This window comes from Sesamum indicum, linkage group LG3 (assembly GCF_026168435.1).
Source record: "Sesamum indicum cultivar Baizhima isolate 11 linkage group LG3, ASM2616843v1, whole genome shotgun sequence".
Lineage (NCBI taxonomy): Eukaryota > Viridiplantae > Streptophyta > Magnoliopsida > Lamiales > Pedaliaceae > Sesamum > Sesamum indicum.
The window spans coordinates 30,261,404-30,277,742 of record NC_142659.1 but is presented as its reverse complement, the minus strand read 5'-3'; the positions used below and the strand labels follow the sequence as shown (position 1 = coordinate 30,277,742).

The window sequence follows — 16,339 nt, the reverse complement described above, 5'->3', positions numbered from 1 at the left end:
GATAGTGGTCAAATTTAATGTAAAGTGGTAGCTAATCAGCAATAATAAAAAGCTTGTTAAATATTATTGTTTTAATAAATCCTCATAACCTAGTAAAATTTATTGACCAATTAAAAAGAAAAATTCAAACTAGTGAAATAGGAGTGGAACAGCTAATGAATCAAGTACTAGGAATCTCTTATGAAGTGAGCTTATGAAGAGAGAATGGACATTGAAAGTGGCAAAAGTACCCCTTATGCACCGCCTATGACTCGCATGAAACACACGTAAATAAGTTAAACTAGTGAGTGCATTTAGGTACTTTTGAACCTCCCAGTCTTCCGTTTCAACTTCTTCGTCCTCGTTGAATCGCGGAAACGCTTCAGCCCGGACAAACTCTGTATATAGTTTTCGTGTATTAGGGTTTTAATTTGTTCTTAATTTACGGAGTAAGAATGGCGAAGGGAAGGGGAAATCGGCATCAAGGGAAGAGATCTTCTACGGTAGTTCTGGTGCTGTCAATGCTGTTGATGCTGACTATAGTGCTTTTGTTGCTTCTCGGCCTCGGAATCCTCTCTCTCCCCATTGGCTTCAATGAGGACTCCTTGCCGATCGGAGATCGCATCAAATTGAAGCGCTTGACAATAGACATGTGAACTTTTCCCTTTTTGTGTTTATTATTCTCGGTGTTTCTCAATGCATTTTTTTCCCCCTGAAATTTTCAGTATTTCTAGTGACATTCAATTTTTTTTTCTCTTTTTGGTGATGGGCAGTAAAGACGAGGGAGAAGGATTGGGGGAAAGAAGGGAGCAGTGGACGGAGGTCCTTTCGTGGGAGCCTAGGGCTTTCCTCTATCACAATTTTTTGGTGAGTTTCGATTATATATCTGTAAGATGTTTTATACAGCTCTCCTCTCTCTTGTTCTTTTTGGACTTTATGTATGATAATGTTAATTAAAATGAGCTTCAATTTGGGAGGTTGATTAAGTTTTTCTATTTGAATTATTGGTTAGTATGAATTTTGTTGCATTGTTCATTGCCATAATTGTTTTAGGAGGGAAAAATTTAATCAAAGAGCTGAAACTGCTAGAGCTTTTTATGCTTCTTGGGGTCCTCGGAGAATTGTCTGTTACTACTGTGGTCATATTTGAGTTTATGAATGCTGGCTTTGGCATGTAATTGGGACCTCGTATTTGCATCAAAATCTTTTGTTTATGTTGAAATCAACTTATTTAAAGCAAAAATTTTCAAGAGCAATTCCAAATGATGCTGTTTGATGGATGAATTCTGGCTTATTTTACATGATACTTGCGTGTAACTGACTACTTAACCATTTACTGACAGTCAAAGGAAGAATGTGAGTATCTGATAAATCTTGCCAGACCTCACATGGTGAAGTCAACAGTTGTTGATAGCAAGACTGGCAAGAGCAAAGATAGCAGGTCTTTGATCTATCTCCATTACTTGTGTTTCTGTTTATGTATTTCATCTGAATGCATAAGAATTGGATCTGGAGCTTTCTTTTTCTTTATCTTGTATTTGACATCTAAACAAGCAGCTCATACTTCAGGGTTCGTACAAGTTCGGGAATGTTCTTGAGAAGAGGGAGGGATAAGGTCATCAGAGATATTGAGAAAAGAATAGCAGACTACACTTTCATACCTGCAGGTATGAGAATTTAAGTACATGTACATGTCTACATGTGTTTGCCCTGTGTCTTATGTTGTCTTTAGTTAAATGTTCCTTGTATTATTGTCATGAATTTCAAGGGCAATGTGTAATTTAAAGTTAGAAGCTTCTGGTTATATTGATACTATCTTAGGTGCTTATAAGATGCATGACTTAGGCGATGCTTGGTGTCGGTCAAAATTCATGGCCTATTTCCTACAATAGTGATTATCACCTTGCTCTTGATAACGTGATTTCCATGGAAAAGGTGAAGAAAAACAAGGAATAATAACTATCTCAATGAGCACTGACGGATAAAGATATATCCACCTAAGAAAATACGATGTCCTAGTTGTTCAACATATTTATGCTTGATTGAGAAGATACTGCGGCAGCCTAGTAAGAAATGTGGTATATTAGCACATTATGTTATTTTGTATCAGCTCTAGTCTGTTCTTATCCTGCAAAATCTTTAGCATCCTCTGTTCTCTCTTCTCTTACTACTCACAAGATGCAGGCAACCGAATGACTCTTTTGTTTGATACTAGGTTCTGTATGGTATCCTTTCATATACTACTCCTTGCACTTTGTAGCGCAATTATTTAGTTTTGATTTACAGAACATGGAGAAGGTCTACAAGTTCTACATTATGAAGTTGGACAAAAATACGAGCCTCATTATGATTATTTTCTTGATGAATTCAACACTAAAAATGGGGGTCAACGCATAGCTACTATTCTTATGTATTTGTAAGTATTTCAGCTACATATTGATGCTTCCAAAGTGTTTTTATGGTTACCTTGTTCTAATAAGACCAAGGTACTTTGTTTTTCTTTGCAATTTATTTTCATCCTTTGCACTTGATGCAGGTCAGATGTTGAAGAAGGTGGTGAGACAATTTTTCCTTCTGCCAAGGGAAATTTTAGCTCTGCGCCTAACTTGTCAGAGTGTGGTAAAAGAGGCCTAGCTGTGAAACCAAAAATGGGTGATGCACTACTTTTTTGGAGTATGCGCCCTGATGCCTCTCTGGATCCATCGAGCTTGCATGGTGAGTTTTATTGTGTCCATTCATGATTTTCTATCGCCTTGATACCCCTATCTTCTTCTAGCCCAACCCAAAGGAAAAAGAAAAAAATGTGGAAGGAGAAAAAAGATGTGAGGAACAAACAACAAAGAGATGCAGTTTTCAAGATACCCTATATTATAGTAAAATGATGCCACATGAGTAATCAAATTTTTTAATATTTAAGATTGAGAAATGTGTGATTGTATGCTGAATCATATTGGATGAAGATGCTCTTCCTAAGTTTAAGGCAAAACTGTTTCTGTGTTTGAGCCATGGTTTACCTTTTTAGTCATTTGACTTGGTCTGGATTTTGTTCCCTGTATCATGTTCTATTGTTTGATTTCAGGTGGTTGCCCTGTTATCAAAGGGAATAAGTGGTCATCTACGAAGTGGATGCATGTTGGTGAATACAAAGTCTAGACTTACCTCTAAGGTAGGCATGTAAACTTGGTGGTTAATATGAGCTGTATTTATTCTTATTTTGCTTTCTCATGGCAATTTAGATTTGACATAATGTTGACTATTAATATGCTTGCCTTATCTTTCCTGTCTCCCTGTACTGAGAGACATTGTGCAAGCATGGGTATGGAAACATATGCAGTCATGGGAAAGTTACGTGGGGTTGGAACTTGGGAAATATTTCAAATGGTGCCTTGGTGGTGACTGAGAATATTAGCCTATCACCTATACAGGATCTTGTATGCAAACCCGGCGTGTAGCGTAATTTGGCCTTCTCCCCCTAGATTCTCTGATTGACTTGACTTCTTTCTCGCCTCACAGCTAGAACTGTAGCATTCGACATTGACCCTGCAGTCTCTATTCACATTAGTACTTGAGACCCACCTGACTGCTTTCTCCTCACAGCTAGAACTGTACAGGAACATTTAAATTGAGCCCTAAGTCTCTGTTCACATTAGTACTTGAGACCCACCACATTAATCGATGTATCTTGATGGTATTGCAAAATTAGTATGTGAAGCTTTTTTTTTGCTGCTCTTTCTTGTTACATTTCGCAGGTGCCACCACCTTTCCTTATTTGTATTTAATGCCTGGAATCATTGGGATTATACTTCTAGCAATTGTCATTCGGAGTTTTATGCCTGAATGCGCTCTGAGTTCTGGTTTCTGATTGCTTTTGCCCATTTTCTTAATCTTGTCTAACATGAAATGTGAAGTTTGGTGAAGCAGGCTTCACCAATATAGCCATGGAACTGATTCGGACCAAAAAACTTGCAGGAGATTAGATATGGAGGATCCTTCTGTGATCAACTGTGCAACAGCTACAGCGTCTCTGCCTTTTATAAATTTTAAGAATGACGTACGATATTTTGTGACTGGTACTTACGCGGGAATTTCATTTCATCAGAACAATCACTTAACTGCTGGTATAGAAGGAAGAGAGAATATGCAGTTTCCATAACGTAAAAACATCGTGTGTAAGCTTCATGTTATTGTAAATTCTTGTGGTATAAGATGTACTATTAGTGAAATATTCAAATATTCTTTGGACGTGGAACTGTTCTTGTGAGTATATATATATATATTTCCAGACACGTAATTTTGAGCATGACATCTCTTCTGAGCTACAGAGTAGAAATATCTTATAGCCTCCCTGTTGGAAGTGTTGGCAGTAGAGAATAAAAGACAATGGATAAGAGAAAAGCCCATTTGAAGTAGCCCCTTAAGTCCTCCCGTCGTATTGGTAATTTATACTTTTAGTAAAATCCCGTCCCTTTTTTATTTAAATCGAATTTAAACTAATTATATGATAATGGTATGATGTGAAGTGATTAAGTATATAATTAATGATTTATGTTTATTTAATAATTAATTTGGTTCGGATAAAGTCGATTTGGTGAAAGAATTTTTCCAAACAAAAGTGGCCTTTAAAGTTAATTGATCCTTAAAGACGGAACGCGCGCGCACACACGCACAATAGTCGTGTATCAGCAAGGTACGCTTCTTTAATGGAAATAGAAAGACTCAAATGATACACGATTGTTCTTGTACTTAACCATACGTTTTAATCATTGAGTTGCAACAATGGGACCGAAGTGTGTGGATATATCTTTTCTGAGATATATTTTATTTTTTTCTCCCTAGAAATCTCATCCCTAGTGAACAAACCGAATGAAGGTTTGTACGTTGATGCTTCGAAAACTTGTACACTTGAATTTGGCACGCAAATATCAGGGCAGTCTTATCCCAACCCAAATAATAAATAAAAGAAAAATAAAACTGACAACCGGTTCAAAGGGTTAAAAAGAACTAGGGCACAGCTTCCGCGCCGGGAATATATAATATTTGAGAAGTACGCAGCAGAGCGGTCAGGGCGTAACGAAGATACGAAGCCGGAGAAGAGGGCTTTCAGTTGGTGGAGAATATCATCTTATCTTTCCATATATTACGTGTGTATATATATATAAGTATCTATAAACCTTGCTCAGGTACTTATATATATGTGTGTTAAATCCTAATACTAGTTACTGAAAGTTGCTTTTTATTCCATTACTTGCAGATCTGCTGCTCTTCTATTCACCAGTAAAATCCTAGTTATCGCTCCTTCTTTCTGTCTCTTTCCATTTTTTGCTTAGGGTTTTCCTGTTTCTTTTATGTTTGATTGTTGATTCTTTTGTGTTTAATTTGATTACTTTGAAGAAGCTTGTGGAGCATGGATCGGTACCAGAAGGTGGAGAAACCAAAGGTGGAGACACCTATTGATGAGAATGAAATTCGGATTACAAGCCAAGGAAGGATGCGGAGCTACATCACTTATGCAATGACTCTGCTTCAGGTATGTTTGTTTGCTCATTATGTTTGTGTAATTGGTGCGAGGATGTGTTTTGTGCGTTCTGTTTTATGTGTTTCAGCGTTGGATTTCTGTAGTGTTTTGAGTATAGCAGTCGGTTGTTTAGTCTGAGCCTTTGTGTTTATTCATTTGTTGACAAAAATTTTATGTCTAATTGGTTCAAATTAAGCGGGGTGGCTTTTTAGATCATCGTTTCTTTTGCTGTTATATACATTATATTATCTGTTGCCGTGTTTTCACTTTGCTTTTTTCTAATGATTTTTCGTCTCAAGAAGTTATGATTTTTCTAAGAGATAAAAATGCTGATTGAGGTATAATATGATATATTGTATACTTGTATGGGACTTGTGCAGATTTAAGGTGGTACTGGTTATACACAGGGAGTGCTAAATGCTTGTGTAATACTAGGTTAAGGTTGACTATCAGACAATATAATGATGTCATGGAACTGAGGCCCCAATTGTTTTGTGCTGGGGTAACCAATTTCTGTGAACTTCATATGCCCCAAATTCCCTCCCTAATCTTGGGCACTGGAGCGGATCTTCCACGGAGTGTGATTTCTAACCTTTTAGTTTCTCGGTGAAAACATATTGAAATTTTTACGTTTTCAATGGTGATATTTAGAAGAAACAATTCTAGTGACATATCCTGGAGTGCTCTTTTCCGTTTTCACTTGAGGTTTCTGTTTCTTTTCTTTTTTTTTTTTTTAATTTGTTTGACTTGCATTCTGTTGGTATTCAAATATCTTGTAAATTTGCATAACTTTTGCTATTGCATGGTTATATTTTTTCATCTAAGAGTAAAACTTTCTTCATAGGATATTCTGATAATTCAATCTAAATGGTTCTACTTGAGATTGTTGTCACTTGATATTGAATGCCTATCGTTCTATTTGTCCAAATATGTAATTGTTGCATGAAGATTATTTGACAAATGCTTCTTGGATGCTAGAGCATCTGACATCGGCAATATGTCATGCAATGATTGTAGGAAAAGAATTCAGATGAAATAGTATTCAAGGCAATGGGCAGAGCCATCAACAAAACTGTAACAATTGTGGAGTTAATCAAGGTCTCTCTCTAGTCTTTTTCCCTCGACTATTAATTTTTAACTTTTGATTTGTGATTTAAAGATATGATGTATTTTTTTAATTTAGAGGAGAATTGTTGGTCTTCACCAAATTACAACAATTCAATCCACCGACATCACAGACACATGGGAACCCCTGGAGGAAGGCCTCCAAACGTAAGGGCACTTCTGACTAAACCCTGAAAATGAAATTATGATATTGAAACTTCTGAGTTATAATTCTGTCACTTTATACCTTGACAAATGTGACTGGCCTTTCTGACATTTTTGCTAATATCTGCAGTCTGGAAACAACAAGGAAAGTATCAATGGTCACAATTACCCTCTCAAAGAAGGAGTTGGATAAGTCAAATATTGGGTAAGTTGTCGTTTGCATTTCCTTCTTTGTGGCAATACAACATGGAACCAATAATCATAATAACTCAGAATCGGTCTCTGGATATTATGAGTAGCAATTTGTTGATTTTAAGTTAATGGATTTTGAGAGTTGTCGAGTCCAGATGCTATTTTGGTTTTGTTGTTTACATTGCTCTTTTTCCTCCTAATGCTATTGGATCTGTGGAAGTAGGATTACGACGGTCTGTTATGTACTGTAGGTACCAACCACCAATACCAGCTGACCAGGTGAAGGTGTCTACGGAACTCGACTATGATGGAGGTAGTTTCCAGTTCTGATTCTGGTTCTTGTTCTCGATATATTCCATCAATGAATATGATTCAACTTGTTTCAATTGTATAGATGGGTCACCTCTTGCCCGAGGAAGAGGCCGGGGTGGTAGAGGGAGGGGGAGGCCGAGAGCCCCACCTGGTATGAATTGGTTGATCTTCTTTTTATTTTACATTATCTGAATCTCAAGGAGCTTGAGATTTTAGATTTCTGCATCTAACTTAGGAAGTTTAAGTAGATTTCCTATATTTGATTAAGAACAAACTGGCTGTTGTTTAATTTAGGGAATGGATTTTTATCTGCTGATTATGAGGACGGAGGCTATGAGCGCAACCGTGGATATGCCAGGGGTAGAGGACGAGGCAGGGGTCGCAGTTTCCGTGGTCGTGACAGGGGAGGGTACAATGGTCCTCAGTTGGACGTTCAACATGATGCTGGAGGCTACAATCAAGAAGCACCTCGAGGTACTTCTGCTCATTTATTCTAAGTTTTAGTTTTCCAGCTCTTCTTCAAGGACTAGTTGTCTAGTAAATGCTCTAGAAATAGGAAGAAGCAGTTGTCACTAGGAGCCCAATCATCCACACCTCCCTTTTATGCTGCTTCACCAAAATGGGTATTCGACCTGTTGCTGGTTTGTCTCTGTTTCCATTTACTTCTGATATTTGTTAACTGTATTCAGCCTTCTTTCAAATAATCTGATAACTTGTGTGTATGATATTCTGTAAATTAGGATGAAGGCCCGAGATTTGTTACAATGGGATATGGATCTTTTACATACAACCTATTTCATTCATGCACTTTGGTTGTCATTTTCAGCATTTAGATTTCTTTGGGTGACTCTTTTAACTCAATGAGAGGGTTTGCCACCTATCCACCTTGTATGCAAGTGTCTTTCTATGATGGGACAAATCATCATTCTGTATCTGCTCCATGCTGCATTTTATTGCTACTATATCCTATGGTTGTCATGCTGCTCTGGGTATGGTTATTTACTTGTATTACCCTGCTGCTGCAGGTCGTGGCCGTGGGAGGGGGACTCGTGGCAGGGGTCGTGGATTCAGGTCTAATGGTCCAGTTAATGCTACTGCTGCTTGAGGTGCTTGGGTGTTCAAATTCTGGTGCTTCTTGTATCAGGACAGTATGGTCAATGAGTTGATGGATGTTTGCTTCTTTGCTATATGTCTTTTCACAGTCGTTGCTAGTATTAACTGTAGAAGGTCATCTGTAATCATTGTAGACTAACTTGGGGCCGCGTGTGCGTGGTGAGCCTTTTTGTTTTCTTTTTTACCATTATCTTTTTAAATTTATAGTTGTTAGTTGCTGTAATCAAGTGTAACTTGATTGGCGAGCAGCACATTCTTTAATTTGTAGTCTGGATAAGGTTGATATTTATTTAGAAATGGTCTTTCTTTCAATTCCTTTGTTGTGTTGGTTTTTGTTTTCCATTCTCTCTAGCATCCACCGTCCTGAATGCATCGCCCACGTAATCCTTTTCTACAGGGAGAATCCTACAGTATTTAACTTATTTTTTCCTACAGTGCGGCCAGTTGATGGTCTTATGTCTAGGTATGAATTTCCAAATTGAAGGACACTTATTGCAGGGGAGAGAAGGGGGAAAGAGGGTACTAGAGTAAACTGTACTTGGAATGAGGAAGTTGTTACAGGTTCCTAGGTGTATTTTGCTTGAAGACACGCATGCGCATGAACGAGGCAGCGCAGTTTCTCCTTATGAATAGGGACCCAATGAAGGGAAATTTTGCAGTGGAAGAGTAGGTTTGCAATTTTGTATAGGTAAGAAGGATATTTTCGGATTGGATTATGTTATTTTATTTTTTATTTTTAGTGGTATTAAATTAATTTATTTTTATTCAATGAAAATAGTGGTACTTTTTTTTATTAGTGGTGACAAATTAAATATATTTTATATTTAAATGTGATTTCTATAAGACACAATTGGTCCAAACGAAGGCCAATCTCTATAGAGGCCTTGCGGAAGGCCCTTGCACAATCTGTATAGACTCACACCACTCTCTAGTCAACCTGAGCCTATTTTCTTTTAGAAATAATGACTAAAATGCCCCTTCTAGACAACTTAAGCAAAAAAAATATACTTATAATATATCAATAATATATAAAATTAAAATTTCATATAAAAAAATTACTTTTTTAGTTCATTAAATATGCTCAATATTGACTTTTTAGTCTGATAATTATGTTCAAGTTTTTGTAAATCCATTTTCGAAATTGATGAAATTTAGTCCCTCGGTGACCGAATTTTTGAGTGTTAACCGAAAAAATGACATATTGAATATTTTTTGTGGTTTTTTCAGTTTTACGTAGCTTTAGAAAATGAGTTGGATGATATATTGGATGAATTATATTATATAAATGATTAAAATTTAGAAAAATAGAATTATTTGTAATAAAAAATAAAAATATTATAATTATTATAATAATAAAAATAAATTTATTATAATTATTATAGTTATAATTCATAAATCCCCTGCTTGCACGTTGTCGTCCCCCGTCTGGGCGACTGAGGTCGAGGGTGACGGCGTTGCTCATTGCGCTGTCGCCATTGTAGTGATGGGCGATGGAGATCGCTCTCGCTGATGTGAATTGCCTTTGGATTGAGAAGTGTTATGATATAATTCTCGTTATAAATTTATTATTTAAATTTCTTATTGTGAATAACGTTTTTAACTATTATATTTTATTTGTTCTAACATGGCTTTAGTTGTTTTTTATTTCTAAATCCAACTGAACTGATCCATAACTCAAAAAAAAAAAGAAAATTTGAATACTAAAAAAAAATACCACTTACTGCAACAAAGAACTAGCCTCCTTGCTTAATTTTTGCTAGCAATTGATTATCCACATCACTCATTTCTTTCTACATGTAACAATACAAAAAAGAAATCATTGAAAATTAAAAATATTTGTACATGAAGCACTCTGAGAATATGAAGCGACGAAAACACAAGCAATAATGCAAAAAAGAAAAAGAAAGAAACATTCCATGTAAAGTGGAAAGAGAATAGGAGCGGTCTTACAACGACGGGCGAATTCGGCGAGGGGAGTTTGGAGGATTTCTCTATTGGAGTCGCGTTTTTCAGAAAAAAAAAAAGGAGGGAAGTTTCTGTAGAAGTCGCACCTTTGTAGTAGCACTTTTTTGTAGTACATATAAAAAGGATCGCGTACTGTGAGAGATTAATAACGAGTCTCTTCTTCCACTCTATTTATTCTTCCTTTTCTTCTTTCCCTCTCTCCACATAGTGTCTGTTTCAATCGGAAATCAACCCCACCCAAGGGCCAAGATTTTCAAGGAATAGAAGAAAACCAAACTGTAAGGGCGGTGAAATTCTCAAGTGTGTCGAAGGGGTTGGGTCGAGTTTCTAAAAAATGATCTGTTGATTGCATGCAAAATCCTTGTGGTTTTCAGCACTTCTTTTCTTGAAGTTGTGCATGAATATTCCACAATCGTTAGGCTTTGCATTTCTTATATTCCTCTCTTCTTGGAGTTTAAAGAGGTATTGTATTTCTACGCAATTTCTTGTTTTCAATTTTCTTGAATTAGGGTTGGATTCTTGATATAATATAGGGAACAAGTGAATCTTGGTGCAGTACAATTTGATTACTGAACATGTGAACTCATTTTGTGGCATGGTTTCTTGGTATGATTAGTTACCCGGTTCTTTTTGTTCTTTCTTGTATTTTTCTTTTTCTCATGTTTTCTTGAGGAGTTAATCGATTCTTTTTCTCTTTCTTGTTTTTTTTTTCTTCTGTTTCTTGAGGACAGCTTGAATCTTGGAAAATCCACTAAGGTAGTGCTTTTGCAGACAAGACTGTTGTGGTGTCCATTATGGTTGGATCTTCAAGCATTCTGGAGGTTTGTGTTCCTAATTTTCCTTCCAATATTTTTGAATTTTTCTTGATGTAGATAGAAATGTTGCATGTTTATGAGGCATTTGGTATGGGTTATAATTTCTGGACGTCATTTTGTCAATTTGTTTGTGTAACTTCAATAGTTTTTGTCACTTTGTAGTTTTCAACACCTCTTATCTTGGAGTTTTGCATGAAGATTCCCCATTGTTAGGCTTCGTATTGGTTATACTCCCTGGTTCTTGGCATTCAAAGAGGTATTATTTGAACCCAATCTGTTGTTTTCAATTTTGTTTTCTAGGGTTCGATTATAGATATAGTATACTAGCAAATAAGTGAATTTTGAAGAGAGTAAACATTAATTATTGTACATGTGAACTCTTTGTGTTGCATGGTTTCGTGGTTTGATAAATTTATAGGTTCTCTTGTCTACTGGCTTGGTTTTTTTCCCCTTTATGGTTTTTTTCACTTGTGGAGATACTATTACAGTGCTTTTGTCTACAAGACTATTGCTCTGTCCATTTTGGTTGATCTTTAAATCCTGTGTTCCAGAGGTTTTACTTCCATGAATTTATCTGTAATTTTTGTTTCAAGTGTGTTGAATTTTTCTAGATGCAGAGAGAAAAAAGCGACATGTTTTTGAAGATTTTGGTGCTAGACATCATTTTGGATATGATTTTTTTCATTGTCTATCTTATTTTAACTTCCAACTGTTTATTCCTTTTAAAAAATGTTCATTGTCATTTTGCTGTTCAATTTTTCCATTTCACATTCCTGTTTGTATGTTGGTGTCTTTCGCTGTTACTTTTCATCTTTGGTTAAAGAAATGTTTACAGTGACCAAATTGTTGTGAATTAAATATGCATAGTGATTGTGGCTTTGTCACAAAAGTGCAGGACATATTTTACTACTTTCTATCCTTTTGGGAGGAATGAAGATGATGACAGTTTGATTGTATGCCAAGGTTACTAATATTCTTATCTTAATTATATTTTTCTCTTATTCTTAATGCTAAGCATATTCACCTGAATTCATAATACTTGACTCTTGCTCTTTATTGAAATTGATGGTATGGTTGGCTTGAATTTTTGATCCCCTGGATTGGGATAGGAAAGAAAGTTAAATTTCAGCAAATTATGACTGTTTTATGTATAATAGTTACATATCTACCTCTCCTGTAGTATTATATTTACATCTGTGATTATAATGGTACAGTGATTTTCTTTTTGTGTTAAAGGTTAGTGGTATTTTCTCAAATTATCTGAACTAGTTGTCCTTGGTTCATATCAACTTTAGTTTTGTTTAATTTGCACTGTTGCTTATGTCTGCATCTTTCTTGGTTATAAACTATTTTTTGCTATGTCTCTTATGCCCCTGGATCTAGAAAGTTTCTTGTTTATGAAGTATCATTGCTATATCGGTTATGCCCTTTAATTGGAGTATTCTATGAGCTAAGGTTTAAGTCGCACCCAATGATTATCTATGTTCTTTTCTCATATCCTAGTTTCTTTTACAATTATGTCTTAATCCATATTATAGGATATAGAGGCAATATCTGATTTTGTTTGTCCATAACACATATAGCATATAATTATAAAATGGTATCAATTTACTTGAGAAATCATTTTTCAGTTCTATGTATAACAGCCATTTTATTTTGATATATAGATAACAAGCACTTATGGTATCAAATTATTTACTTAGTGTAGGAGATCTATACTCGTTTGTTGGAAGATTGAGGGCCTGAGCCTGGTTTTGGTTTGTCAATTTTGTGCGAACTAAAGTAATCTCAGATTCTTATGAATTGTGTGGAATTCAAAAGGGTTAAGTAGAAAATTTAAGCACTCGACTAAAACACACATTGGTTGCTACTATAATGCATTTTGACAACATTTAGAGTCTAATGGCAACCGCCGTATCAATAGTTTCCTCTCGATTTGTTTTTCTATTTGAAAAGTGATCCATGTTCCTTTCCATTCTACTCTTGTTGGTTCTTCTCCTACATTTGAAAATCAAAAAATGTTGAATCCATTGTGTTTACAATTTGTAAACTTCAAAACCTAAAGCCCTGCTGTGGTTTCTGTGAAATGCCCTTGTTATCACTATTGTAATTTGGAAGAAACATGAATATGGATTTTTTATGTTGCTAAGAATCCGAAGGATGCATGTGTAGTGTTGAATGCCAATATGAAGAACATAACTTCGTACTTTTTGAAGATTTACTTTTGGTTTATTCATTTTGTGGGGTTCTCTTCATGGGCTTGCTTTAGAATTTTTTGATGTTGTTTATTTATCATTTTGTATGGATGTGCAGAAAAAATCATGTTGTCATGTTCTTGACATCTTCACTTTTGCAGGTGTAACATAGAAAAATATGTTAGAAATTCTTTACTATACAATCATAAACTATTTATTTGTGAACTTTGATAATTGAACATCATGCCAAATATAGGACGGTCGTCTACATGCCACTTCTATTTTCTTTTAATGAGATTTGATAACTCTTTGTTCAATATTATATAATTCTCAAATTTGAGAAATGATTTTCTGGGAACACAGATTTGGCAAATAGATAATCTTAGACCTTGGAAATACTATGATTTTGTTTTCAGGAACTTATTAACAAATTTGTTTTTCTTATCAAATGCCTTCATTTCTAAAACATGTGCCTACCACAAGTATTTCACTTTTTTCTTTCTCTTCTAATTCAACAAGTTTTTCACTTGCACATGCATTAAGTTGCTTATAAATTAATATTCTTTTCAACTATTTTCTTCTCAAATCATCCTTGTGGTGCACAAATTTTTTTTAATCCAGATAGTAGCCTATGATGAATGTTTTTAGATAAATGCTTCAGAACTCCTAAAAAAGCCCAATTCATTTTTGCTTTGATAACAAAATGGTTTTTATAATTTTCAACAAAATAGTTTTTATAATTTTCTTCACCGGACCTTTTTCCCTATAAATTGATGAATTCCACGTGTTTTGATGATTAATGATTTAAATGTTTTTTAAGTTGTCGAGAGCACTTTTAAAAAGGTGTGTCTTAATTATCATATTTATCAATTCAAATGCACATGTATTCAGGAAATAAATGAATCAAATTGGCATGTAGACAACCGTCAATATTTTGGCATTTGATGTTTTATTAATGACGTTCACAAATAAACTAAGTTGTGTTTTGTATAATAATGATTTTCCGACAAATTTTATTATGATACACTTGCAAAAGTCGGATGTGAATAACATGACAAAATATGGTGGTCTGCAAAATTTGTACAAAATTTTAGATATATGACATTGAAAAGTTCTAAAAAGCAAACCTTGAAACAAAACCCAACTCAATGAATAAATTGGGAATAAATCTGCAGAAAGGTGGAGAATTGTTCTCCAATTAGGCATTCTTTACTATTTTGCATCCATCGTATTCTTGGTGGCTTAAAAAATTTATATACTTGTTCTTTTCAAATTAAAATAGTGAGAATGTGGAGCTTTTATGGAAATTATAGTAGACTTTTGGTTTTGAAGTGTACAAAAAAAGAACACAATGGTTTTCCAACTTTTTGGATTTTCAGACATGGGAGAAGTTGACAGAGAAGGAATGCATAGGAACATAGAATACTTTTTTAGATAGAAGAAGAGGAGAGAGAGAAATGGATCGATATGTAGGTTGTCATTTGGTTCTAAATGATGTTAAAGTACATTATCTTAGCCGGTGTGTTTAGTGGAGTGTTTAAATTTCTTACATAAACCTTAGATGTCCCGCACAACTCTTAGGAGGACGAGGTTATTTAAGTAGCACACATGGCAAATCAATGACAGACTCAGAGTCCCTCAACTCGAGTATAGACGGGTTGCATGTTTCTCATTCTTTTCCTTTTATCTTTTTCAGGCTGATATTAAATTGAAGTTGAAGATGTCTCAACACAAGAGAAGAATTTTTCATTCCGTGGGATGAGTTGAAGGACGTATGCAGCTATCTAATGTTAAGATACATTGTTGTAAATTAAAATACTTTGTTCAAGGGAGCTTTGGCCTTCTCTATAAATTTGATTAGTTTGTTGTAAAATGAAATGAAAATTTTCTTCCAAGAGATGTTGCCTGATTTCATAAATCATAATTAAGCCTTCCCAATCCAACTCGTCGTACCTCAAGCACTGATAATCAAACATTAAAATTCAGAACTCCTAAAAACATAATCTTTTAACTCATCACAAGCAAAACCAGAACCACTCTCTTTCTTTTTTCTTTGATGAAATAAGGCGTTTTATATTTCGCACCACAAGTACTGACCTTTTAACATGAAGAACAAAGTAATTGAAACAATACTATTAAACAAGAAAAATTAATTATATGTCTCTTTTAAATAACATTAAATATGGGATTTTATATATCAAACAAATAATATAATATTCACTTTTCCCTTTGGAGATGCCAAAGTAAACATCGATTAATCAAGTCGACTTCGCCAAGTTCTTTTCCTTTTGAATTGGTGAAGAAAAACAAAAATGAAGGACATAGCTGAAAGCACCATTCATGGCCTGCTCATCTTGTGTTCGAGGGTTGTCATTTGTCGTGACTGTTGGCTTATAATAGAGCTTGTTGATGCAGTCTGAAACAAAATAATTTCATAGCAATCGGAGTATGATTCCATTCCTTCACCCACAAGTTGCCATACCAAGCCGCCTCATTTTTGCCTCGAATGCAAGCAAGTACAGAAAAATAATCAGTAAAGCACTTAAACTACTACTATTAATTCTTGTAGAATTAATATCATCCCTATGTTATGTACAATAAAAATAACATTATTATAATTATTATAGTTATGATTTATAAATCCCCTGCTTGCATGTTGTCGCCCCCCATGGGCGACTGAGGTCGAGGGTGATGGTGTTGCTCATTGCGTTGTCGCCCTAGCTGTTAGGTGCCACTGTCGCCCAAGGGTGAGGGTGCGATGGAAGGCTATGTTTTTAAAATAATATTATATTAAAAATATTAAATATAATTATATTTATATATAAAATAATATTTTGTTATCAATAAAATATTTATATATTATTTTAAAATTTTAAATTATCTATATTATATATGTGGATGTAACTTTAAAATGGGAGAAAGAATGGCAAAATTGACGAAAAAATATAATTTTCAGACCTCTACTTCTAGTAAAATTGTATCAC

At 34.9% G+C, this 16,339-nt stretch overlaps 2 protein-coding genes and 1 long non-coding RNA gene across 22 annotated transcripts; all 3 read left to right on the top strand.

Annotated features, from left to right (window-relative positions):
- The first annotated feature begins 215 nt into the window (after positions 1 to 215).
- Positions 216 to 4,279, top strand: LOC105159369 (putative prolyl 4-hydroxylase 3). Of its 2 annotated transcripts, none has more exons than XM_011076416.3 (8): positions 216 to 631; positions 753 to 846; positions 1,323 to 1,420; positions 1,549 to 1,646; positions 2,266 to 2,395; positions 2,516 to 2,694; positions 3,059 to 3,145; positions 3,901 to 4,279. In XM_011076416.3, exons 1-7 carry the CDS (start codon positions 435 to 437, stop codon positions 3,130 to 3,132), a joined length of 870 nt encoding a protein of 289 aa, XP_011074718.1. In that variant the 5' UTR covers positions 216 to 434; the 3' UTR covers positions 3,133 to 3,145; positions 3,901 to 4,279. The 2 variants fall into 2 exon arrangements, with proteins under 2 accessions (XP_011074718.1, XP_011074717.1); XM_011076415.3 differs by having other exon boundaries at positions 219 to 631; positions 3,949 to 4,279.
- Positions 4,280 to 4,954: 675 nt separating this feature from the next.
- On the top strand, positions 4,955 to 8,692 carry LOC105159368 (uncharacterized). Of its 10 annotated transcripts, none has more exons than XM_011076414.3 (10): positions 4,955 to 5,086; positions 5,231 to 5,253; positions 5,374 to 5,506; positions 6,512 to 6,592; positions 6,678 to 6,766; positions 6,894 to 6,968; positions 7,207 to 7,268; positions 7,350 to 7,418; positions 7,562 to 7,741; positions 8,293 to 8,692. In XM_011076414.3, exons 3-10 carry the CDS (start codon positions 5,384 to 5,386, stop codon positions 8,370 to 8,372), a joined length of 759 nt encoding a protein of 252 aa, XP_011074716.1. In that variant the 5' UTR covers positions 4,955 to 5,086; positions 5,231 to 5,253; positions 5,374 to 5,383; the 3' UTR covers positions 8,373 to 8,692. The 10 variants fall into 10 exon arrangements, with proteins under 10 accessions (XP_011074716.1, XP_020548593.1, XP_020548594.1 ...); XM_020692934.2 differs by having other exon boundaries at positions 4,957 to 5,086; positions 5,371 to 5,506; XM_020692935.2 differs by having other exon boundaries at positions 4,961 to 5,086; positions 5,231 to 5,264; positions 5,371 to 5,506.
- Positions 8,693 to 10,476: 1,784 nt separating this feature from the next.
- On the top strand, positions 10,477 to 15,250 carry LOC148788884 (uncharacterized). 10 transcript variants are annotated; one of them, XR_016064604.1, is made up of 6 exons: positions 10,477 to 10,623; positions 10,879 to 10,951; positions 11,077 to 11,166; positions 11,323 to 11,416; positions 12,056 to 12,123; positions 15,052 to 15,250. It is a non-coding gene; the product is annotated as an uncharacterized LOC148788884 (long non-coding RNA). The 10 variants fall into 10 exon arrangements; XR_016064603.1 differs by having other exon boundaries at positions 10,479 to 10,807; positions 10,902 to 10,951; XR_016064602.1 differs by having other exon boundaries at positions 10,479 to 10,807.
- Positions 15,251 to 16,339: the final 1,089 nt, after the last annotated feature.